The sequence below is a fragment of the Xenopus tropicalis genome, chromosome 8 (genome assembly GCF_000004195.4).
Source record: "Xenopus tropicalis strain Nigerian chromosome 8, UCB_Xtro_10.0, whole genome shotgun sequence".
Lineage (NCBI taxonomy): Eukaryota > Metazoa > Chordata > Amphibia > Anura > Pipidae > Xenopus > Xenopus tropicalis.
Genome location: NC_030684.2, coordinates 141,090,575 through 141,115,972, shown reverse-complemented (window position 1 = coordinate 141,115,972; position 25,398 = coordinate 141,090,575). Strand labels below are relative to the sequence as shown.

Below are 25,398 nucleotides of genomic sequence, written 5' to 3'. Positions count from 1 at the left end.
GGGAAGGGAGCCCTGCCCAAAAGAGCTTACACTCTACAAGGAGTAACATATAAAGCAATCAGTAACCGATACAGGAGGGGAAGGGAGCCCTGCCCAAAGAGCTTACACTCTACAAGGAGTAACATATAAAGCAATCAGTAACCGATACAGGAGGGGAAGGGAGCCCTGCCCAAAAGAGCTTACACTCTACAAGGAGTAACATATAAAGCAATCAGTAACCGATACAGGAGGGGAAGAGAGCCCTGCCCAAAAGAGCTTACACTCTACAAGGAGTAACATATAAAGCAATCAGTAACCGATACAGGAGGGGAAGAGAGCCCTGCCCAAAAGAGCTTACACTCTACAAAATACATACAGAGTAACATATAAAGCAATCAATAACCGATACAGGAGGGGAAGAGAGCCCTGCCCAAAAGAGCTTACACTCTACAAAATACATACAGAGTAACATATAAAGCAATCAATAACTGATACAGGAGGGGAAGGGAGCCCTGCCCAAAAGAGCTTACACTCTACAAGGAGTAACATATAAAGCAATCAGTAACCGATACAGGAGGGGAAGGGAGCCCTGCCCAAAAGAGCTTACACTCTACAAAATACATACAGAGTAACATATAAAGCAATCAGTAACCGATACAAGAGGGGAAGGGAGCCCTGCCCAAAAGAGCTTACACTCTACAAAATACATACAGAGTAACATATAAAGCAATCAGTAACTGATACAAGAGGGGAAGGGATCCCTGCCCAAAAGAGCTTACACTCTACAAGGAGTAACATATAAAGCAATCAGTAACCGATACAGGAGGGGAAGGGAGCCCTGCCCAAAAGAGCTTACACTCTACAAGGAGTAACATATAAAGCAATCAGTAACCGATACAAGAGGGGAAGGGAGCCCTGCCCAAAAGAGCTTACACTCTACAAGGAGTAACATATAAAGCAATCAGTAACCGATACAGGAGGGGAAGGGAGCCCTGCCCAAAAGAGCTTACACTCTACAAGGAGTAACATATAAAGCAATCAGTAACCGATACAGGAGGGGAAGAGAACCCTGCCCAAAAGAGCTTACACTCTGCAAGGAGAAAGGGTTGAGACACAAGGTGTTATAAATCACTGGTTATAAACTGAGCTCCATTGGCATTCTCTATAATAATATAGATATAATATATGTAATATTATGCTCAAAGGAGATTATACAATATATTCAATTTAAAAAAATTTGTCATTTTCAGCTTTGTGTTTGCCTGTGTCAACCCAAGTCGATTTAACCCCCCCAAAAAGACACATTAATCAGTTTATTATGCACTTGCGAGTAGTGATGAGCGTATCTCTTCAGTTTCGCTTCGCCGAAAAATTCACAAATTAAAAAGATCCGCGAAACGGCAAAAAATTCGCGAAACGGCAAAAATGTCGTGCGACAAAAAAAAATTTGTCGCCCGCGGCTATTATATCGTCGCGCGGCTATTGTTTCGTCGCCCGCAGCTATTATTTTGTCACGCGGCTATTATTTCGTCGCCCGCAGCTATTATTTTGTCACGCGGCTATTGTTTCGTCGCCCGCAGCTATTATTTTGTCGCGCGGCTATTATTTTGTCGCCCGCGGCTATTATTTTGTCGCGCGGCTATTGTTTCGTCGCCCGCGGCTATTGTTTCGTCGCCCGCGGCTATTGTTTCGTCGCGCGGCTATTGTTTCGTCGCACGCGGCTATTATTTTGTCGCCCGCGGCTATTATTTCGTCGCGCGGCTATTCTTTTGACGCCCGCGACAATTCTTTTTTACGCCAGCGACAATTTTTGAACGTGCAGCGAATTTTTCCACGCCTAATTTTTTCATCCATTTCGCGCAACAATCCGCCAATGGCGAAACGTGGAAATTCGCCGCGAATCCATGCCTGGCGAAACATTTCGCCATCACTACTTGCGAGCATTTTGTACTCTCAGGGTCCTGTATCTAAAGCTGGCCATACGCGCACTGATATTATCCGTACATTATTCGGTGCCTGTATGGAGGATCTACTAGACGGACGATATTGCAAAGGCTGCAGACATCGGTCGTCTTGCCGATCGGGCGCCCAAACAAAATCTGTGTTTAGGGCTGAATCAGCAGGTGGAGGTAGAATTCCAATTGTTTCAAGCTCCATATTGGATGATTGTCATCTGTTCTACCTCCATAACGGATGAGAAAATAATGGTAGCAGGAAACATTGCAATTGCTACGTGTATGGCCACCTTAAGGCCAAGTATTTAGGCAGACAGTAGGTACAAGGCTCCCCAGCACCTTGCATCCCCTGCTACTTCCTGGTTTGGGCACCTGAGTGACCTGCAATGTAAGGTCCTGAGCTTTCTCCTGGTTTAATGAAATAAAACACTTTATACTAAAAATTATGGCCAATGAATAACTTGATATCATTATCAATGTCATTTTACCTCTTCTCCAAACCCATGAGACTTCCAGGCTGTGGCTTTATCTTCAAACACCATTGAGCGAGATGAAACATAATGAAGCTGATGGAGTTGATTTAGAAAACTCGACAAGTTCTTGGAGTCACAGGCAGTGAGAAGACTAAAGATTCCATCCAACATGATATTTCCTGCCGTTTTCTTCCCTTCCAAGATAGACTTGTTCCATCCTATCAAGTATTTAAACATTGAACTAATGTATCCTTTGTCTTTCTTCATACACATACCGTCATATTGGTGCCATTCTGGAAATACAAAAAGAGAACCTTCAGAGTAAATGCATTAACTCTAGTTATTAAGATATTTAGTTAACTTCATGACTCTACTTGAGCTCACACTCAAGGAAGAACACAGTCAACAGATTTATATTGAGGTTATTGAATTAACTTTAGGTTGTGGACACTGCAACACTGCAGTCATACACAACTGGACACGCAGAGAAGTTTAGAGCTTTGGAGAACCTCAACAAAGAGGAGAAGGGAGAAGATAGGGAGAAGGTGATACCCCATAGTAGGTTATTGAATTAACTTTAGGTTGTGGACACTGCAACACTGCAGTCATACACAACTGGACACGCAGAGAAGTTTAGAGCTTTGGAGAACCTCAACAAAGAGGAGAAGGGAGAAGATAGGGAGAAGATGATACCCCATAGTAGGAGACACAGAAAGAGCACTTTGAAGGGTGATAGGAAAGTCAGAAAAGGACAGTAAGGCCAAGAGAATGGAATGACTTGAGTAGAGATTGATCAATGGTCAGATGTGGGATTTCAAGTGATTTCTATGACTTGAGAGGTTCTCAAAATTCTGTTGATTGAAACAAGACTTCTAACACAGGTTTAGATATATCACATCACTCCTTTTAATTGGTGAAACCCAACCTTTAAATTATTTCTGGGTCTTGTACTTCAATACTACTCTCTACTGCCTGGTCTAGCAGCCTTCATAGGGATTGAAGTCTTTAAAATGCACAGGAATAATGGCAAGGAATTTCCACAAGAAAACAAAACACTTTAGCTAAAAGGAACATTTCAATTAACAGTTTGGGCTTAGGGGGGAGCACCACACCTTTAGCTTCTCTACCATGGCATCACTAATGGGTGGAATGTACGAAGAGTACAAAAGTAGAAGGCTAACTCTTAACTGTAGACCAGTGATCCTCAACCAGTGGCTTGGGGGCAACATGCTCACCAAACCCTTGGATGTTGCTCCCAGTGGCCTCAAAACAGGTGCTTATTTTTGAATTCCTGGTAAGTTTTGGTTGCATAAAAACCCAGTATAATGCCAAACAGAGCCTTCTATAGGGTGACAGTCCACATAGGGGCTATTAAATAGCCAATTATTGCTCTTATTGTCACCATAAGGAACCTTTTTCATGCTTGTGTTGCTACCCAACAATTTTTCATTTGAATGTGGCGGGTATAAACGATTGGGGGTCCCTGCTGTAGACATTGTGGTCAGGCAGTTGGGTTAATTCTGACCTAAGTGTTTTCTCTGTATGGCACCATAAGAACAGACTCTTCTAATGGGTGGAATGAACGAAGAGTACAAAAGCAGAAGGCTACCTCTTAACTGTAGACTGGTGATCCCCAAACAGTGGCTTGTGAGCACCATTTTTCTCACCAACCCCTTGGATGTTGCTTCCAGTGGCCTCAAAACAGGTGCTTATTTTTGAATTCCTGGCTTGGAGGCAAGTTTTGGTCTATAGGGTGACAGTCCACAAAGGGGCTACCAAATAGCCAATTATAGCCCTTATTGGCACCATCAGGAACCATTTTCATGCTTGTGTTGCTACCCAACACTTTTTCATTTGAATGTGGCTCATATGTATAAAAGGTTGGGGATCCCTTCTGTAGACATTGTGGTCAGGCAGTTGGGTTGATTCTGGCCTTAGTGTTTGCTCTGTTTGGCACCATAAGAACAGACTCTTCTGCATCACTAATGGGTGGAATGAACGAAGAGTACAAAAGCAGAAGGCTACCTCTTAACTGTAGACTGGTGATCCCCAAACAGTGGCTTGTGAGCACCATTTTTCTCACCAAACCCTTGGATGTTGCTTCCAGTGGCCTTATTTTTGAATTCCTGGCTTGGAGGCAAGTTTTGGTCTATAGGGTGACAGTCCACATAAGGGCAATTACATAGCCAATTATAGCTCTTACTGGCACCATCAGGAGCCATTTTCATGCTTGTGTTGCTACCCAACACTTTTCCATTTGAATGTGGCTAACGGCTATAAAAGGTTGGGGATCCCTTCTGTAGACATTATGGTCAGGCAGTTGGGTTGATTCTGGCCTTAGTGTTTGCTCTGTTTGGCACCATAAGAACAGACTCTTCTGCATCACTAATGGGTGGAATGAACGAAGAGTACAAAAGCAGAAGGCTACCTCTTAACTGTGATCCCCAAACAGTGGCTTGTGAGCACCATTTTTCTCACCAAACCCTTGGATGTTGCTTCCAGTGGCCTCAAAACAGGTGCTTATTTTTGAATTCCTGGCTTGGAGGCAAGTTTTGGTCTATAGGGTGACAGTCCACATAGGGGCAAATAAATAGCCAATTATTGCTCTTATTGTCACCAAAAGGAACCTTTTTCATGCTTGTGTTGCTACCCAACACTTTTCCATTTGACTGTGGCTAACGGCTATAAAAGGTTGGGGATCCCTTCTGTAGACATTATGGTCAGGCAGTTGGGTTGATTCTGGCCTTAGTGTTTGCTCTGTTTGGCACCATAAGAACAGACTCTTCTGCAACCTGAGATCTACCCAAACCAAATGCTCCATCTGTCAGTTCCTCTCTCTTTGTGGACCAATATGGCATTAGCAGATCCCTTGGTGGGAGGAGGTTCCTTCTCATGTGGGAATTGACTCTCCAGCCATTGATATGGAAGGCTTACTCATGCAATACCAAGTCAGGTGAGTTGATTATTTGGACAGTACTAAACTTGGCCTTAGATGTATATAAGTTGGCTATCACTAAGTCATTGCATTATACATTTTGTATTCATTATTTATGGGCTTCCGTACCTCTCTGGTTGATAAGGTTTGATGGAATGTAGAGGCAGCGATTCACAATGACGCCATCTTTACTGTCACTCTTGTAAATGTACTCATATTCCTCTTTCTTTCCATGACAAATGACGTACTTGTATGGAATGTTTTTATCCAGGTTCTTCTTGGAAATCTCAGTGCGGCCTTCATACAGCAGATTATCCTTGTAGTCCCTTCATGGAGCAACATTGGGAAAAAAAACATCAAATTCTTATCTTTCGAAAGATCCAAAAGTATTTGTAGAAGCATAAAATCCGATATATAGCAACAGCGTAAAAAATACATTGGTGTAAACTGTGTTATTATTCCCCATTTTACTCTCATTTTTCACCCATTGGTTGATTTGGTCTTTGCCAGTTCTAGAAGGAAATAGCGGCATAGGCTGTTTTATATATATATATATATATATAGGCGGAATGGGGCCGTTACAAATGGAATTATGGGGAAGGGGAAGTTGGATCATATTCTTATGGCTTATTGACCAATGAAACTGCAGTTGCAAAGTGCTACAATGGCTGCAATATGGAGTATGCAATCATTAATGGTCATTGTGTCTATATATGCACCTATGTATGTACAATGCACCCACCCAGACTGCCCTGATGAACCCTGGGTGCCACTGACTTTTGCCAAGAATATCAAAAGCTAATGCCTTTATTAGTGATGAGCGAATCTGTCCCGTTTCGCTTCGCCATAAAATTTTGTCGCCCGCATCTATTTTTTTGTCGCCTGCGCTTTTTTTGCCGCAACCAGTTTGACCCACGACAAAAAAAAAAATTTGCAAGACGAATTTTTCTGCGGTGAATTTTCATGGGAGTTTCGCAAAACAATTGGCCAATGGCGAAATGCGGAAATTTGCTGCGAATCCATGCCTGGCGAAAAAATACGCTCATCACTAGCCTTTATTAACATTGAATGCAATTGCCAAGCAGTAAGGGACCCCTTCCCATTGTGAGGATTCATAAAAAACTCCCCCCCCCCCCAAACCTCCAGTGGGGCAGATACTTCCAAAGTGGCCAAACTGCCCTACCACATATGCGCAGATATAATGAGTTTTACAAGAAAAGTAAAAACTTCCTTCAGTTGCTCTATTTACTGAGACTCAGGGAGTGTGACAAATGGCTGCAGCCTGAAATGGTATCATGGGATCACGACTTGAGAATAAACAGCTTGATGTACACAGCCTGGGGCACTGAATTGCAGAGTCAACAAAGTTATGAGAGGTTACATTTATGAAAAAAAAAGTCTATGAGGACACATAAGTATAACATCTATGGGCTTATTTATCAATCTTCAAAATTTGAGAGTTTCTTTCTAAATCTTTTGTATCCATTAATAAGGAAAACTCGTTTATAAAAAACCACAAATACCTCGAATTTTTGTGTTTAGAAACTTGAAGAACCTTGAAAAATTCGAAAATCGTGAAATGAAAATACGGCTTGACTTTACCTGGGACATTGACTCCCATTGACTTCTGCATGAACTCGCAAGCTTTTAGCTGCCGAATTTCTAAATTTAAATCAAATTGATTGGTAAACCACTCCCTTAATTCCATTCTATGGTGTGTGTTACGAGTGGGAGATGGGAAGGTGAGTCCTTGAGGCAAGGGCTGGTTCGGGGCGGAGTGGGAGTAGACTTGACAGGACGGGGCGGAGCGGGTGAAGACTTGACAGGACGGGATGGAGCTGGCAAAGACTTGAAGGGATGGGACAGAGGGGGCCAAGACTTGACAGGATGGGACGGAGCGGTTGAAGACTTGACAGGATGGGATGGAGCTGGCAAAGACTTGATGGGATGGGACAGAGTGGGCCAAGACTTGACAGGACGGGACGGAGCAGGTGAAGACTTGACAGGACGGGATGGAGCTGGCAAAGACTTGATGGGATGGGACAGAGTGGGCCAAGACTTGACAGGACGGGACGGAGCAGGTGAAGACTTGACAGGACTTGATGGAGCTGGAAAAGACTTGATGAGATGGGACAGAGCAGGCCAAGACTTGACAGGACAGGACAGAGCGGGCGAAGACTTGACAGGACAGGATAGAGCTGGCAAAGACTTGATGGGATGGGACAGAGCGGGCCAAGACTTGACAGGACAGAGCGGGCCAAGACTTGGCAGGACAGGATGGAGCTGGCAAAGACTTGATGAGATGGGACAGAGCGGGCCAAGACTTGACAGGACTAGACAGAGTGGGCGAAGACTTGACAGGACAGGATGGAGCTGGCAAAGACTTGATGGGATGGGACAGAGCGGCCCAAGACTTGACAGGACTAGACAGAGCGGGCAAAGACTTGACAGGACAGGATGGAGCTGGCAAAGACTTGATGGGATGGGACAGAGCAGGCCAAGACTTGACAGGACAGAGCGGGCGAAGACTTGACAGGACAGGATGGAGCTGGCAAAGACTTGATGGGATGGGACAGAGTGGGCCAAGACTTGACAGGACAGGACAGAGCGGGCGAAGACTTGACAGGACAGAGCGGGCAAAGACTAGACAGGACAGGACAAATGGGCTGGAGCAAGGAGCACAGGCAGGAACAAGGAGCAAAGGAGCGAGGAGCAAAGAAGCAAGCAGCGAGGAGCAAGGAGGCAAGGAGAGAGGAGCAAGGAGGCAAGACAAAGGAGCCAGAACAGGGAACACAAACTAAGGGCAAGCCACAGTGTCCATGTTAGACCAATGTTCAGGCAAGGTGTTTGAGAAAGGCTGGGGTTAAATAGGGCAGAGTCGGTCCTGATTGGCTGACCCCACATGGATAATATGGCTGTTGGGGTGATATCACAAAGGCCAGAACATAAATACATGAAAGGAAAAACAAGTAGCAAACTGTAGCCAGCTGCTCTCCTGGCTCAATAGATATAGAGAGCAGCCAATAACCAGGAGGTCCTGGGATCAAACTCCAGCAGAGCCTAACAGTGTTATTGGTCAGTTCTAGTGATGAGCAAATCTGTCCTTTTGTGCAAATGTATGAGCCCACTTGACCGGATAAGCTCAATTTTCTAGTATGGAAAGGCCATAAATACAGGGTTTATAGAGTGAAGTTTTTTACTTACCCCGAACAATCCAAGTGGCACACCGTGTCCTTCCAGTCTGTGTACCCTTCCATCCTGCCGGCTCTCACTATCACGGCTTCTTCTGGACTGAGTTTAAAGTCTTTGGAAACGAGGACATGGAAGTAGACAGAAATCAGATCTGCTGGATCCCCAAGTCTGCAGAGAAGGCAGTGTAGGCATGTAATCAACATTAGCGATTCTTGGTCATTGAAAAAAACTATTATATTATACCGTAGGAATCCAAGTACATTTTTTAATTTTTATTTTTGCTTTTACCAGAAGAGAAGATGAATGTCCCTCAGAAGATGAATGGCCCTCTGGGCCTAGTGGGGCCTACAAGGCCCAGGTCCCACCTGCCAGCCCAGTCCAGTCCTGGCCTTTCTCCTGCCTCCTGTTTTGAATCAATTGTTTCTGCTGCGCCAATTGATGCAGGGGAATGCACCTCAGACCCAGGAACAAATTTAGGGGCGGCATGCCACCCAGCCACAAGAGAAGCATGCGCACGACCCGGCAAGGGGAGGAAGATTGGGGGGCCTTTGGGTGCCTCAAACTGAAATCCGGGGCTGTGCAAGCGCAATTATATCAGTTTTGATGGATCTCCCACAACTGTGCCGGACGCATCGCTCCCTGGGGCCACAATGATGCAGCCAACTGTGCACTTTGCTTACAGGACTTGTACTCATAAATAACTCCTGTAAGCGAGATCAGATGTACAGACAAATCTTTAGCATGGGAAAGTCCATTTATTATCTACAGTTTCAGACAAAAAAAACCCAAAACCCTTGCCCCCCTTGGGCTCTAACTACTACACAGGGTGCTTTCCCTCTCTGATACTGGTGCCCTACTGGGATTCCCCGCTAAACCCCAAAATACAACTGCACAGAGTCACTGTACCTTCACAGAGTCCTTTATGTTTGGAAGAGTAGCCAGCAGCACTCCAAGCTGTCCCACACTGGCACAGACACTCTCACACTGGCACGGACCCTCCCACACCGGCACGGACCCTCCCACACCGGCACGGACCCTCCCACACTGCCATGGACCCTCCCACACCGGCACAGACCCTCCCACACCGGCACGGACCCTCCCACACTGGCACAGACCCTCCCACACCGGCACAGACCCTCCCACACCGGCACAGACCCTCCCACACCGGCACAGACGCTCCCACACCGGCACAGACCCTCCCACACCGGCACAGACCCTCCCACTGAGGCACAGACCCTCCCACTGAGGCACAGACGCTCCCACTCAGGAACAGACCCTCCCACACCAACATAGACCCTCCCACACCGGCACAGACCTTCCCACACAGGCACAGACCCTCCCACACAGGAACAGACCCTCCCACACAGGAACAGACCCTCCCACACCAGCACAGACCCTCCCACACAGGAACAGACCCTCCCACACAGGAACAGACCCTCCCACACCGGCACAGACCCTCCCACACCAGAACAGACCCTCCCACACCAGCACAGACCTTCCCACACAGGAACAGACCCTCCCACACAGGCACAGACCCTCCCACACCAGCACAGACCCTCCCACACAGGAACAGACCCTCCCACACAGGAACAGACCCTCCCACACCGGCACAGACCCTCCCACACCAGAACAGACCCTCCCACACCAGCACAGACCTTCCCACACAGGAACAGACCCTCCCACACCAGCACAGACCTTCCCTCTCAGGTTTTATTGTTAATTATTCCCCAGGTGAGACTTTCTTGTGGAATTAACCCACTAAGGGAATAGAAAAACCTTGGGAAAATATATCTCCCTTCAAACTCTTTCCCCGTTACCAGTTCCCACACCCCGTGTCCCTAACTGATCAGGAAGCCTGTGTCGATACGATGTAGGTGGCAGTGACTTTCATTAAGCAAATAATATTTTTCAGGTTAATGTTTTCTCAACATAATGAGGTTACCGTTGTAAAAATAAAATGAACAGCAATTATCTAGGCTCCATGTAGGCAGTAATCTGTGCCCTCCTGGGGTGGGACTTACTTACAGGAACTCACAGAAGAGCAGAATGGAAAGTGAAAGAGACTGCTGTGCCCGAGGCATGAGATTCAGCTGAGAGTTTATAACACTTATGGGTGTTTTGATAGGAAAAAAAGAGTTTGCATTTCAGCTTTGTATATCTGAGTGACAGGTTTAAGAGATATTTACCAGCAACAGGAGGTGGAGCGGAGGGGGCGGATGAAACAAAGACCTTAGTTTAAATGTTGATAAAAGCTCATAATTACACCGGTACTGGAAACAATAAATGTGCAAGATAATATATCTGATGAATCCATAGACTGAATCTCTCAGAAGCAAACAGGACCTGATCTAATGGCAATACTGCGCTTGCAATGGGCCAAGTCAGGTTCAGACCCAGTTTGGCCAAGTCGTTTGTGGCCTATTCAGATTATGGGCAGATACAAATAATGGATTTGGCGCATCCCTAGAAAGAATAGAAAGAATGGCGCCACTGACATTAACAAAAATGAATTTCATATAAAACCAGCCTACCGCGTGGCTCCGCCTGTCACAAGGTTCCCCCCGTTAGGTGGGCGGGGTTTACTCGGTTCTTCTCTTTGATTTCCGGAACTCCTTTTCCTCTTCTGTAAAAATGTGAGCAGATTGGGTACTATATTAGGATGATTCTATGGCAATGGGGCCTTTATGCCAGTGTCCACATGGAATATTCTATTTTCCAGTGGTGAAACTGCATACAAGTCCCCTTGCAAAATTAACTTTGGTGGGGCCTGGGCGCCACCCCTTCCTGCCCTCTTGTGCCCCCCGTTTCCCACCCAGTTCCACGTAGGAGAGAGGCTGGGGATGGGGAATTTCAACAAATCTCCTTACTGTTGAGAGGGAAAGATCCTGTTCCCCTAATAAGGAGAGTTGTCTCAGGACTCTGATTTACCTTACTGGTGTCCGGGACAGCAGGGCTGGAGATCTCCATGATTGGGGCTTCTTCAGGCTCTGATTTGGCCTCCAAAGCAACAGCTGGTTTGGTTCCTTCATTTTCTATAGATACAATGAGACTGTTAGAGATTTGCTTTGCATTCCTTTTGGGTGCCCCGGGGCTACCGCACCCCCCAAGGTGCCCCCATCGGCTGCATTCCCCGACGTGCCCCCCTTACCCCCCACAGGGGCCCCTCCCAACATCCTCTCCTGAGCGTGCATAAGTGAAATGCATCAAGGGAGGACACCAGCGGCCAGGGGAGCGGCAACAGTCATTGGGTCTGGTCTGCTGGGGCCCACTGGCTTTTTTCCCAATTTACCGGTGGCCCAGTCCAACCCTGTCTATCCCACCACCCATAAAACCCAGTTTAGTTGGGCAAATTAGCGCCTAAACCGCTCTCCTTAGGAAGGCACTGAGCAGTCTGAAAAATACAAAAAAATCCAAGAATTTTGCTGAGAACCTTTCTTTTTATACTCGAAAAACTCTACTTGACTTTCAATCAAGGGGAGAAGAATTTGGCCTGTGGGAAAATCTCTTTTCAGTTGGGGCAACCCGGTGAAATCCGCAACTTTTTGTGAATTTGCCACCAAGGGGCAAAATGTCAACAGTGGGTTTTTCTTATTTGCAATCACAGTTGTTTGTTTGTGGTTTTTAACTCATAATAACGGATAATAAAATACAGGTCAGACACCACTTGTGCGGAATGTTTGGGGTTTTTCTGGAAAAGGGGTTTTTCTGTAATTTGGATCATTTACTGACAACTGACTTGTTGTCAACAATTGTTGAAAAAAAAAAAATCTTAAAAAAAAACCTGAAACATTTTTGAAACAGTCAATGAACTTAGGATGGTTTTGCTTCCAAAAATACTACTTATATATTTTCTTTTTAATTTAAAGGGTTGTTTAAAGGGAAACTATACCCCCAAACAGTGTAGGTCTCTATAACAATATATCACATAAACAGCTCCTATGTAAAACCCTGCTGCATCTAAATAAACCATTTTCATAGAAATATACTTATTTAGCTGTATGTGCCATTGGGTAATCCTAAATAGGAAACTGCCATTTTAAGTACTAAGGGCCGCCCCCTGGGATCATAGGATTCACAGTGCACACAAACAAGCCAAGGCACACATACATGCTAGGCCCCATCAGCCAATGAATGGGCAGAGTTCTGCCTTTTGCTCCCACACTACTTCCTGTTACAGTTAGAGCTGCATCACTTCCTGTCAGCTGATCTCTGAGGGAGGAGGCAAAATGGCGGCTCAAGGGAAAGGATGTAAAAGGGCAATATTTACTGATATAGGCCACTTAACATAATATAAACTGTTGGTTACGTATTCATTCTGGGGGTATAGTTTCCCTTTAAAGGATTAATTTTATCTTATTTGGGATCAAGCATTTGAATCACTTGATTACAAAGGACTCCTGTAATACGGAGCTTTCTGGATAATGGGTTTCTGGACAAGGGATCCCATAGCAGCTTATATTGTGTTCTATGATAATAGGAGTTAACATGACTTTTCCTTATTGGAGGCAAAACAATTCCATTGGGTTTCTTTAATGATGAAATAACTGTTTATTACACTTTAAATAGGGAGATCCAAACCATGGAACAACCCATTATCTGGAAGAGCCCAGGTCCCGAGCATTCTGGATAACAGGTCACATACAACCATTTATGCTGCTATTGTTTCAGTTTTTACTATGGAAGGTCGGGGGGAGGTGCCAGAAGAGTTTAGAAGACAGGAACAGGATACAAGACCCCATAGGGGCACATTTACTAATCCACGAGCGTCAAATGCATTTTTTTCGTAATGATCGGTATTTTGCGGCTTTTTCGCGAATTGTCACAAATTTTTCAAGCGCTCAATACGAAAAAGTCGCGACCCTTCGCGAAAGTCGTAATGGCTATGAAAAAGTAGCGACAATTCACGAAATTTGTAATGGCTATGAAAAAGTTGAGACAATTCGCGCAAGTCGTAACGGCTACGAAAAAGTCGCGACGACGACGAAAAAAACGCAAAAATACGAAAAAGACGCAAAATGTTCCGAATCCACTAACGTCCGAAAAGCACCCGAATGCATTTTTTTTTAGTAATGATCGGTATTTTGCGACTTTTTTGCGAATTGTCGCAAATTTTTAGAGCGCTCAATACGAAAAAGTCGCGACCATTCGCGAAAGTCGTAATGGCTATGAAAAAGTCTCGACAATTCACGAAATTTGTAATGGCTATGAAAAAGTCGCGACAATTCACGCAAGTCGTAACGGCTACGATAAAGTCATGATGGTGACAGAAAAAATCGCAACAATTACGAAAAAGTTGCAAAATGTTCCGAATCCATGAACATCCGAAAAGCGTCCAAATGCGTTTTTTTCGTAATGATCGGTATTTTGCGGCTTTTTCGCGAATTGTCACAAATTTTTCAAGCGCTCAATACGAAAAAGTCGCGACCCTTCGCGAAAGTCGTAATGGCTATGAAAAAGTAGCGACAATTCACGAAATTTGTAATGGCTATGAAAAAGTTGAGACAATTCGCGCAAGTCGTAACGGCTACGAAAAAGTCGCGACGACAACTAAAAAAACGCAAAAATACGAAAAAGACGCAAAATGTTCCGAATCCACTAACGTCCGAAAAGCACCCGAATGCATTTTTTTCGTAATGATCGGTATTTTGCGACTTTTTTGCGAATTGTCGCAAATTTTTAGAGCGCTCAATACGAAAAAGTCGCGACCATTCGCGAAAGTCGTAATGGCTATGAAAAAGTCTCGACAATTCACGAAATTTGTAATGGCTATGAAAAAGTCGCGACAATTCACGCAAGTCGTAACGGCTACGATAAAGTCGCGATGGTGACAGAAAAAATCGCAACAATTACGAAAAAGTTGCAAAATGTTCCGAATCCATGAACATCCGAAAAGCGTCCAAATGCGTTTTTTTCGTAATGATCGGTATTTTGCGGCTTTTTCGCGAATTGTCACAAATTTTTCAAGCGCTCAATACGAAAAAGTCGCGACCATTCGCGAAAGTCGTAATGGCTATGAAAAAGTAGCGACAATTCACGAAATTTGTAATGGCTATGAAAAAGTTGAGACAATTCGCGCAAGTCGTAACGGCTACGAAAATGTCGCGACGACAACTAAAAAAACGCAAAAATACGAAAAAGACGCAAAATGTTCCGAATCCACTAACGTCCGAAAAGCACCCGAATGCATTTTTTTCGTAATGATCGGTATTTTGCGACTTTTTTGCGAATTGTCGCAAATTTTTAGAGCGCTCAATACGAAAAAGTCGCGACCATTCGCGAAAGTCGTAATGGCTATGAAAAAGTCTCGACAATTCACGAAATTTGTAATGGCTATGAAAAAGTCGCGACAATTCACGCAAGTCGTAACGGCTACGAAAAAGTCGCGACGACGACGAAAAAAACGCAAAAATACGAAAAAGACGCAAAATGTTCCGAATCCACTAACGTCCGAAAAGCACCCGAATGCATTTTTTTCGTAATGATCGGTATTTTGCGACTTTTTTGCGAATTGTCGCAAATTTTTAGAGCGCTCAATACGAAAAAGTCGCAACCATTCGCGAAAGTCGTAATGGCTATGAAAAAGTCTCGACAATTCACGAAATTTGTAATGGCTATGAAAAAGTCGCGACAATTCACGCAAGTCGTAACGGCTACGATAAAGTCGCGATGGTGACAGAAAAAATCGCAACAATTACGAAAAAGTTGCAAAATGTTCCGAATCCATGAACATCCGAAAAGCGTCCAAATGCGTTTTTTTCGTAATGATCGGTATTTTGCGGCTTTTTCGCGAATTGTCACAAATTTTTCAAGCGCTCAATACGAAAAAGTCGCGACCCTTCGCGAAAGTCGTAATGGCTATGAAAAAGTAGCGACAATTCACGAAATTTGTAATGGCTATGAAAAAGTTGAGACAATTCGCGCAAGTCGTAACGGCTACGAAAAAGTCGCGACGACAACTAAAAAAACGCAAAAATACGAAAAAGACGCAAAATGTTCCGAATCCACTAACGTCCGAAAAGCACCCGAATGCATTTTTTTCGTAATGATCGGTATTTTGCGACTTTTTTGCGAATTGTCGCAAATTTTTAGAGCGCTCAATACGAAAAAGTCGCGACCATTCGCGAAAGTCGTAATGGCTATGAAAAAGTCTCGACAATTCACGAAATTTGTAATGGCTATGAAAAAGTCGCGACAATTCACGCAAGTCGTAACGGCTACGATAAAGTCGCGATGGTGACAGAAAAAATCGCAACAATTACGAAAAAGTTGCAAAATGTTCCGAATCCATGAACATCCGAAAAGCGTCCAAATGCGTTTTTTTCGTAATGATCGGTATTTTGCGGCTTTTTCGCGAATTGTCACAAATTTTTCAAGCGCTCAATACGAAAAAGTCGCGACCCTTCGCGAAAGTCGTAATGGCTATGAAAAAGTAGCGACAATTCACGAAATTTGTAATGGCTATGAAAAAGTTGAGACAATTCGCGCAAGTCGTAACGGCTACGAAAATGTCGCGACGACAACTAAAAAAACGCAAAAATACGAAAAAGACGCAAAATGTTCCGAATCCACTAACGTCCGAAAAGCACCCGAATGCATTTTTTTCGTAATGATCGGTATTTTGCGACTTTTTTGCGAATTGTCGCAAATTTTTAGAGCGCTCAATACGAAAAAGTCGCGACCATTCGCGAAATTTGTAATGGCTATGAAAAAGTCGCGACAATTCACGCAAGTCGTAACGGCTACGATAAAGTCGCGATGGTGACAGAAAAAATCGCAACAATTACGAAAAAGTTGCAAAATGTTCCGAATCCATGAACATCCGAAAAGCGTCCGAATGCGTTTTTTTTTCGTAATGATCGGTATTTTGCGGCTTTTCCGCGAATTGTCGCGAATTTTTTTTTCGAGCGCTCAATATGAAAAAGTCGCGACAATTCACGAAAGTCGTAATGGCTATGAAAAAGTCGCGACAATTCACGAAATTTGTAATGGCTATGAAAAAGTCGCGATGGTGACGAAAAAATCGCAAAAAATACGAAAAAGTCCCAAAATGTTCGTTTCCAATCCGATTTTTTCCCATTCGGGATTCGGATTCGTGGATTAGTAAATCAGCCCCATAGAGTGCTTGGTGTATCAGTGAAAGGACCAATAAAGGAACAATTAAAGGGGAACTCCAACCCCAATTTTTTTTTCACAATTAAACAAAATGTAATTCTAAGCAAGTCCCACCGTTGCACAAGTCTAGAACTGAGTGTCCTTTAAGTGTTCCTCGCTGGAAGCCATCAAATGACTGTTAGACACGCCCCCTGAGAGAATCACCTGATCTGCTTTGAACCCCCACAGTGGCGGCAGCAGGAACCAAGGGATGGGAACAATTACTGCAGAAATTTGGCGCCGATTCTTTGGGCTCGTGGCCGCACTCCTCACATTTCATTCTCTGGGGCCGAGGGAGATCTTCTAGAAGAACCTGCAGAACGAGAAAGACGAGATAATTAGGGAGATTCATGTCACTGCTCTTCTCCTCTACATGTTGCCTTTTTATCTCTTGTTTTAGGGAATGAAGAATGTAAAGGGGAACAGGTCTTCTCTTTCTGCATCATTTGTAATCCTGGCAGGGGAGGAGGGACTAAAACACTGATGTTACAAACTGTAACAACTTCCCCACAGCTTACAGACAGCATGCAGGAACTATATAACCCACAATGCATTGCACTGGGATGTTCCTTTCCTTACTGACAGCAGGGGATTGTGGGATTGGGAGGAGGGACTAAAACACTGATGTTACAAACTGTAACAACTTCCCCACAGCTTACAGACAGCATGCAGGAACTACATAACCCACAATGCATTGCACTGGGATGTTCCTTTCCTTACTGACAGCAGGGGATTGTGGGATTGGGAGGAGGCAGGCTGAGGACAGGCGACTACTGTTACATTTAATTCGAGTCACAAAGTAGTCAGCCAGATCAGCAGGGGAACAGAGGTGGGGCTTAGGGAACAGGTGGGCGGGCTTAGGGAATAGGGGGTGGGGCTTATGGAGCAGGGGGCAGGGCTTAGGGAACTGTTCCAAACCCTATTATTACTGTTTTATTATTACAGAGAAAAGGGAATCATTTAACCATGAAATAAACCCAATAGGGCTGTTCTGCCCCAATAAGGGGTAATTATATCTTAGTTGGGATCAAGTACAGGTACTGTTTTATTATTACAGAGAAAAGGGAATCATTTAACCATGAAATAAACCCAATAGGGCTGTTCTGCCCCAATAAGGGGTAATTATATCTTAGTTGGGATCAAGTACAGGTACTGTTTTATTATTACAGAGAAAAGGGAATCATTTAACCATGAAATAAACCCAATAGGGCTGTTCTGCCCCAATAAGGGGTAATTATATCTTAGTTGGGATCAAGTACAGGTACTGTTTTATTATTACAGAGAAAAGGGAATCATTTAACCATGAAATAAACCCAATAGGGCTGTTCTGCCCCCAATAAGGGGTAATTATATCTTAGTTGGGATCAAGTACAGGTGCTGTTTTATTATTACTGAAAAATGGGAAACCAGTTTAAAAATTATTGGCATAAATACATTTTCACTAGTAATATGTATTAATTTGCACAGAAAGTTTAGCTTCCCCACCAGCACGGGATCTGCACTTTCCCTACTCACTGACAAACTTATTCTCTCTCATTATTTTGTGTTCATCTTATTCCCAGTTGTTTGGTTGGTTCCAGTAGAACCTCAGCACTTACCTGTAGGAGTCCAGGCCAGGGATGGGATCCCCCTGGGATGTTGAGGCAATAGATAGGGTGGGTGCTGAGCGGTAACGCTGGGTGGCTCTGTTCCAGGTCCCTCGCTCTTCACTCTGTTTCTTGCTCAGTGCAAATAACTAATTATATTACTTCTCCTCTCCTTTCGGTTTCATTTTCTCCCAGCAGCCGTCAGTTTCCTAAGATAAGTTAAAGGAACAGTCCACCCCCTTTTGATCATGAGTTGAGTGAATAGGGCTTGTGCTGAGAAGACATTTTCGGCTATCGTTTAACCACAAACAATCTATGATTTGTATCATTTCTTGAGCTAAACTGGGGAAACGGCAGCTTTGCCATGTTTGGTCCTTGCGAGGGGATAGGCACTGGGAATCTAATTATCTACCTTGCAAGGACCAAACATGGAAAAGCTTCAGATTTCTCATGATTATGTAGGGGTTTACCAAAAATGGGGCCCTTAGGACGGACACCCCTAGGACAGGGACACTGGGATGACTGGGTTATTAATAGTTAAAAAGGGAGTGTACCTGTAGTTCGGGTTATGGCCACAGGGTGGTGCATAGGCCCATATAAGGGAAGCAGCCATGGGCTGTAGGGTTGTTGTTGGTCAGTCCAGGGACTGCTCCAGTAGTGGAGTGAGTGCCCCGGGCATAGTTCTTAGATAGGAGTTCTATAATAGATCGCTCTAGGAGTGATATGTAGGACAGCCTAGTTTAGAATGGGCGGACATGGCCCCTCCAGGAGTAGTAGCGAGGTTAAGACCTCCCAGCATTACATCGGCTGGAGTGCAGGGAACTAAGTGGCTAGGTAGGTGGAACAGGTCACCACTAGTCCAGGAGGCCGGATCTGAGGATGCCCAGTGAGAGTACCGGTGTGGGTCCCTGTGGGGTAACGTCCTAGCGTGAGTACCGGGAGAACTCTAAGAGAGAGTGTCTTTGGCGAGAGTACCGGGGAGAGCCCCTAGAGGGGAGCACATGAGCGCGAGTACCATTGGGTAGGCCAACAGGAGAAGGTACTCAATGAGACATATGGAGATATACCCTGCACTGTATACAATTGATAAGCTGCTCCTGGAGAGGTGTTCGTCCAATAAACCTTTTCATTTACTTTATTCATATTCACGTGTGGTGAGATCTATCAGCCCAGAGGGGCATAACAACCTATGAAGTTCCCAGGGGGTGGAATACAGGTCCACACCACCATCCCTGGGTGGAGGCACGCCATTTAGGGGAGAATCCCTTGTAAACCCCCATAGTAAGTGGGGGGCTCAGGACTCCTGTAGCGCCAAGTATAGTGCTCCAGTAGGTAGTGCCACACAAGCATTTAACAAGTGGGCTACAATTATACCAGTCCCTAGTTCTCAGGGGTGAGCCAGCACATATACCTGCCGGGAGCAGACAGACCTAGGGACTCCTCTTTTGGAAATTCCACCCAAAATAAGCCGTTCAGTGCTAAAGAAAATAACAAATCATCATAAATGGGGTAACTGAAAGTTGATTTCAGCTTTTCCAATCAGTTCAACAAAATAGGCTCCTTTCTGTATGTTATATAGGTGTCTGTGTCTCCTTTCACATTATTTCTCAACTTCTTTCTCTCCCTCTGTCTCATTTTATCTCTCCCTCTGTCTCCTTATTCTGTCCAAATGAAATCACCACCTCTCTCTCTCCCAGACTTCTGTCCATCCTAGCTCTCTGTCTGTCTCCTTTCTCCTGATTCCTTTCCATCGTAGCTGCAATACTTAGAGAGGTGCAATGGTTTTGAACACAAAGAATTGCATAAAGGGCCAACTTTGGAGAGGGGCAAGAAGCTAAAAGATTTGTACCTGTTTTGGACTTTGCAATATGATTAGTGATGGGTGAAAAGTTTCGGCAGGCATGGATTTGCGGCGAATTTCCGCGTTTCGTCATTGGCGGATTGTTTCGTGAAAGGGATGAAAAATTTTGCCGCGGAAAAATTCGCCGCACGTCCAAAAATTGTCGCCGGCGTCAAAAAAGAATAGGCGCGCGCGACAAAATAATAGTTGCGGGCGACGAAACAATAGCCGCGCAACAAAATAATAGCCGTGGGCAACGAAATAATAGCAGCGGGCGACGAAACAATAGCCGCGAGACAAAATAATAGCCATGGGCGACGAAACAATAGCCGCGCGACAAAATAATAGTCGCGGGCGACGAAACAATAGCCGCGCGTCAAAATAATAGCCGCGGGCGACGAAACAATAGCCGCGCGACAAAATAATAGCCGCGGGCGACGAAACAATAGGCGCGCGACAAAATAATAGCGGCGGGCGACAATTTTTTTTTGTCGCACAACATTTTCTCCGTTTTGCAAATTTTTCACCGTTTCGCGGATCTTTTGAAAGATTCGCAAATTTTTCGGCGAAGCGAAACGGAACAGGTTCGCTCATCACTAAATATGATCTTTCTGTCTCTCTCTCCCCTCCTTGAGTGGCTCATATACAAAAGCATGGTGTATCTTCAGTTCTGCAGAATTGCCCAACTTGTTTTTGGCCTACAGGCATATAATGGTTATATACACTAAATGGGAGTAAGTTGGGGGTTTCCTTAATGGAGAAGGATCTGGGGTTTTTTGTTGATAACAAGTTGTCTAATTCCAGGCAGTGTCATTCTGTGGCTACTAAAGCAAATAAAGTGCTGTCTTGTATAAAAAAGGGCATTGACTCAAGGGATGAGAACATAATTTTGCCCCTTTATAGGTCCCTGGTAAGGCCTCACCGTGAGTATGGGGGGCAGTGACAGTGAGTATGGGGGGCAGTGACAGTGAGTATGGGGGGCAGTGACAGTGAGTATGGGGGGCAGTGACAGTGAGTATGGGGGGCAGTAACAGTGAGTATGGGGGGCAGTGACAGTGAGTATGGGGGCAGTGACAGTGAGTATGGGGGGCAGTGACAGTGAGTATGGGGGGCAGTAACAGTGAGTATGGGGGGCAGTTACAGTGAGTATGGGGGCAGTTACAGTGAGTATGGGGGCAGTTTTGGGCTCCAGTCCTTAAGAAGGATATTAATGAGCTGGAGAGAGTGCAGAGACTGCAACTAGACTGGTTAAGGGGATGGAAGGGTTAAACTATGAGGTTAGACTGTCAGGGTTGGGGTTGTTCATCAGGAATGGGGTATATATATAGTTCATGTGTGTGTGTGTGTTTATAGGTTTGTATGTATATATTTGCACTGGGGTCATTTGGGTGGGCCGAACTTGATGGACTACCTGTGTATAATATTTACACTTGATACTACTAATCAATACTGTAGTATCTAAAATGGAAGCAAATAAACCTTTTCAGTAATGTGTCCCTGTTCCTCGCACCCTTACCCCTATGTACAGTATCTCCCTATCCCTTCTGGTCCAGCCCCAGCTCTGCTCCCTTCCCTCTCCCACAGCAAGAGCGGTCTCATACAATCCAAGGCCACGTTACACCACCAAACCGAATAAACTCCTGCATTCAGGCTGATTCTTTTTCCATTTAATAAATTCTGTAGAAGTTTCCCACCTCATATTTATGAATTTTGTAAATAGCACACGTGCCGGAATGTCTAGTGATCTGCATTCCTTGGGCAGATATAGCCAAAGGGATAAGGTTATACTGTATATTCAATTCTTGGGCGTGCCTGTCTGCTGCGTCATACCTAGGAACAGGAACATGAAAGATAGAGGGGAAACTCCAAGCAACATTCTGGCGAGAAAATTAGGTTTGTTTCCCAGAATGCCTTGTTCTGAGCTGCTCATACTTGTTTTTTGACCTTAGGGCAAGAACCCATGGAGTGACTTAAGCTGGCCATACACGGGCAGATCCGCTCGCTTGGCGATCCCCACCTATGGGTGAGTGATATCGGGGAGGCACGTAGGCGAATTTGATCGTTTGGTCCTGGGGCCAAACGATCGAATTCTACACGTGGCAATGGGGCAGTCGGTTTGGGGACCGCATCAACAAGCTGTTGCGGTCCCTGATCCGACTGGATTTTCTAACCTGCCCGATCGATATCTGGCCAATTTCAGGCCAGATATCGGTCAGCCAGGCCCCTCCCCCTCAGTTCTGCCCCTACACGGGCCGATAAGCTGCCGAAACGGTCCAAGGGACTGATATCGGCAGCTATAATCGGCCCATGTATGGGGACCTTTACTCAGAAACAAGCGGTCCAATTATCTATATATATATAGGACATGTGACTGTGCACAGAATGAATTAATGCCCTAATGATTAGGTCTTCTTCTGACACATTGCATTGGCCTCTAATATGATCTAATTATTGGCTTGTGATCCAAACAGTCAATCAGCCCAGCACATAGGTGGCCATATTGGGCAAAGATAAACTTGCCTGCTGACCTTGCTAATTTTGTTCTCTAAAAGATATCATGACAATAGTGACTCAGGGCAATATGTTTATGGCTTGTGTCCCTCACAAGTATTAACATAAATGCTGAAATTCCAAGCTGTAGAGTCGACGAACAAAACGTGAAATAATTAAAACCACAAATAAAAAAATGAAGACCAATTGCAAATTGTCTCAGAACATTACTCTCTACATCATACTAAAAGTTAACTCAACTGTGAACAACCCCTAGTGATGAATGAATGTGTCCCATTTTGCCTCAATGGCCCATTTAGCAGCCAGATACTCTTTTACAGAGTAGTTCTTCTCTCTGGGGAAAAGGTTCCTACTAAGATAAAGTACTGGATGCTCAAAAAGACTCTAGGCCTACCTCTGAGGCGTCTGTCAGCAAGAGAAAGGGTTTATTAAACTCCAGACTTTTTCAAGTCAGTGAGCTTGACTGACGGTTTTTGATATGGTCAAATGCCCCGTAACACTTATGTGACCAGACTACCTCTGTTGGGGCACATTTCGTTGTCAAGTCTGTAAGTGGAGAAGTGATTGTAGAATAAAGGAGGATAAATTGGTGATAGTAGCCAGCAAACCCCCAAAAAGGACCATGCCTCAGTTTTTGTATTAGTAACAGGGGTTTGTTTGAGAGCCACTACAAGTCTCCCCTGCTCATAACCCACTGCTCATCACAAGTATATTGCTTCAGCTTTACCCAATGCGTTTCTTTGGGATTCGTTGTCAGGCCGGCTTCTTTTATGGAGTGCAATACTGGTCAGATGACCTTGGCAAGTTTAACTATAAACTACAACGTCATCCAGATAGGCAGCAGCATAACCTGCATGAGGTGCAACACCTTATCCATGAGCCTTTGGAAAGTAGCAGGGTCTCCATGCAGGCCAAATGGCATCATGGTGATCTGGTACAACCCATATGGAGTTGAAAAAGCAGTTTTGGACTTTTCCTCAAGGGGAATCTGCCAACAGCCCTTTGTTAAGTCTAAGGAAGATAACTAAGCTGTCTCACCCAAGGATTCTATTAGTTTATATCCTCAGGGCATTGGGTAGGCATCAAACCTAGACACTTATGCAGGTCTACACAAAACCTTATTGACCCATCTGGCTTACGGAACAGAACTATGGGGCTACACCAGGCATGATTTGATTCCTCAATTACCCCCAATTTAAGCATTTCTACCAGCTCCTTCCTTACAAGGCATTTTGTACTGTCAGCGAGGTGATAATGGCGAGATCTGACTTTCAGCCCAGAGTCTGTGTCTTTATGTTTCTTGATGTGTCATAAGATGCAGAGTGTTAACTATGAGATCCGAGTCAGCAGATCTTTTTCTGAGTTACTAATATTGCTAAAAATGCTGTATTTTATCTACTGAACTTACTGCACCAGCCTAAACGTTTAGCATCTCTATAGCAGCAATGATCCAGACCTTCAGACTTGTCCCCATCCTGGAAAGTGTCTGCCACGTGCTCAGTGGGCTCTGGGCAGCTGTTGAGAAGCTGAGCTCAGGGGTCGTTGCAAATTATCAAGCAGAAAATGAGATTGGCCTTTTATATAATGATGCAATAAGGCTGGTTATTAGATTCTGATGCTAATTACTAGTCAGCCTTATATTGACATTTATATTCTATATATACAATATATTGTGTCTTGGTCCCCAAGCTCAGGAAAGTGACGGCAGCACAGAGAATGTGCTGGGAATCACCAGAAAAAAAAGATAGGGGGCTACTGGGGGCGTCTTTGTGGGCACAGATTTTCCCTGCTAAAGGGCTGGGGTTGTTTTCAGCTGGTGGTGTAGTCAAAGACTACTAAGATAAACTTGTGCCCTTTTGGAGAAGCTTCCAAAGGACCAACAAGGTCCACACCCACTCTCTTAAATGGCATTTCTATTAAAGGCAAAGGCCCTTAGAATACCTGGTCAGAAAAACCTTGCAAGAATGTAGTCTAAGGCTTCATCAAAGCCCAAACATCCACCCCAGGGAAATGTATGAACCAAATTACACACAGCCCTTAATAACACCCTAGCAACCATCATTTGTTTCAAAACCTTCCATTTGTGTATTATTGTACACCCTGTATAACTAATCATTATCCAACTCTATGTAAGTAAAAAGATTAGCACTTTCAGGTACCATTACAGTGTTCCCAATTTGTACCACTTTGTCGTAGAGGTTGGCCAACACTGGGTTTTGTTGTTTGTTTGTTTTTTCTAAAGTCAGAAAGATGATTGGGTAAAACAAACAATACCAATGATTGGGTAAAACAAACAATACCATTACCCTCCTGTCTTTTACAGGTGATCCAGAAATGAATTTACTTTTTAGTTCCATTTTTAGAAACCCAGTCCTGTTTGTCCAATTGTCTCTGTTTCCGGGACTTTATCAGTCACTGTGTCTGGCTAAACATGTCCGGTGAGAAAGGGAACAGATTATCCGGTGCAACTGGAACCACAGGTTTCACAGGGGAAGGTGTTGCTATTAATGAAGAATAGAAAGGTAAACGCCCGATTGTGGCCTTTGTTTGTACTGCATGGGGCCTTGTAAATGACCCCCTCATGTATTCCTGCAGCCCAGCGTAGAGCACCGTGCCCCCCAAGTGCAATATGACACACCCCCATGTATGTTTTCTGTATGTATAAATTGCACCCCCCCCCAGCAATAGGGGAAGGGGTCTCACATGTTACCCACTCTGGATGTACTTGAACATCTCAATCGAGAAAGAAACAATAAAGGACTAATGACGAGTGTAG

The 25,398-nt window shown here is 44.6% G+C and overlaps 1 protein-coding gene across 1 annotated transcript in view; it reads right to left on the bottom strand.

Moving 5' to 3' along the window:
- The window catches only part of rnf213 (ring finger protein 213), a 97,108-nt gene extending 78,567 nt beyond the window's left edge, over window positions 1–18,541 (bottom strand). The window contains exons 1-7 of the mRNA XM_031891161.1: window positions 18,284–18,541; window positions 16,851–16,998; window positions 11,463–11,566; window positions 11,066–11,157; window positions 8,547–8,702; window positions 5,472–5,668; window positions 2,423–2,700 (exon numbers count right to left, since the gene is read on the bottom strand). Of these exons, the coding sequence (XP_031747021.1) occupies window positions 2,423–2,700; window positions 5,472–5,668; window positions 8,547–8,702; window positions 11,066–11,157; window positions 11,463–11,566; window positions 16,851–16,965 (942 nt within the window). The 5' untranslated portion in view covers window positions 16,966–16,998; window positions 18,284–18,541. The remainder of the gene's footprint in view (window positions 1–2,422; window positions 2,701–5,471; window positions 5,669–8,546; window positions 8,703–11,065; window positions 11,158–11,462; window positions 11,567–16,850; window positions 16,999–18,283) is intronic.
- Window positions 18,542–25,398: the final 6,857 nt, after the last annotated feature.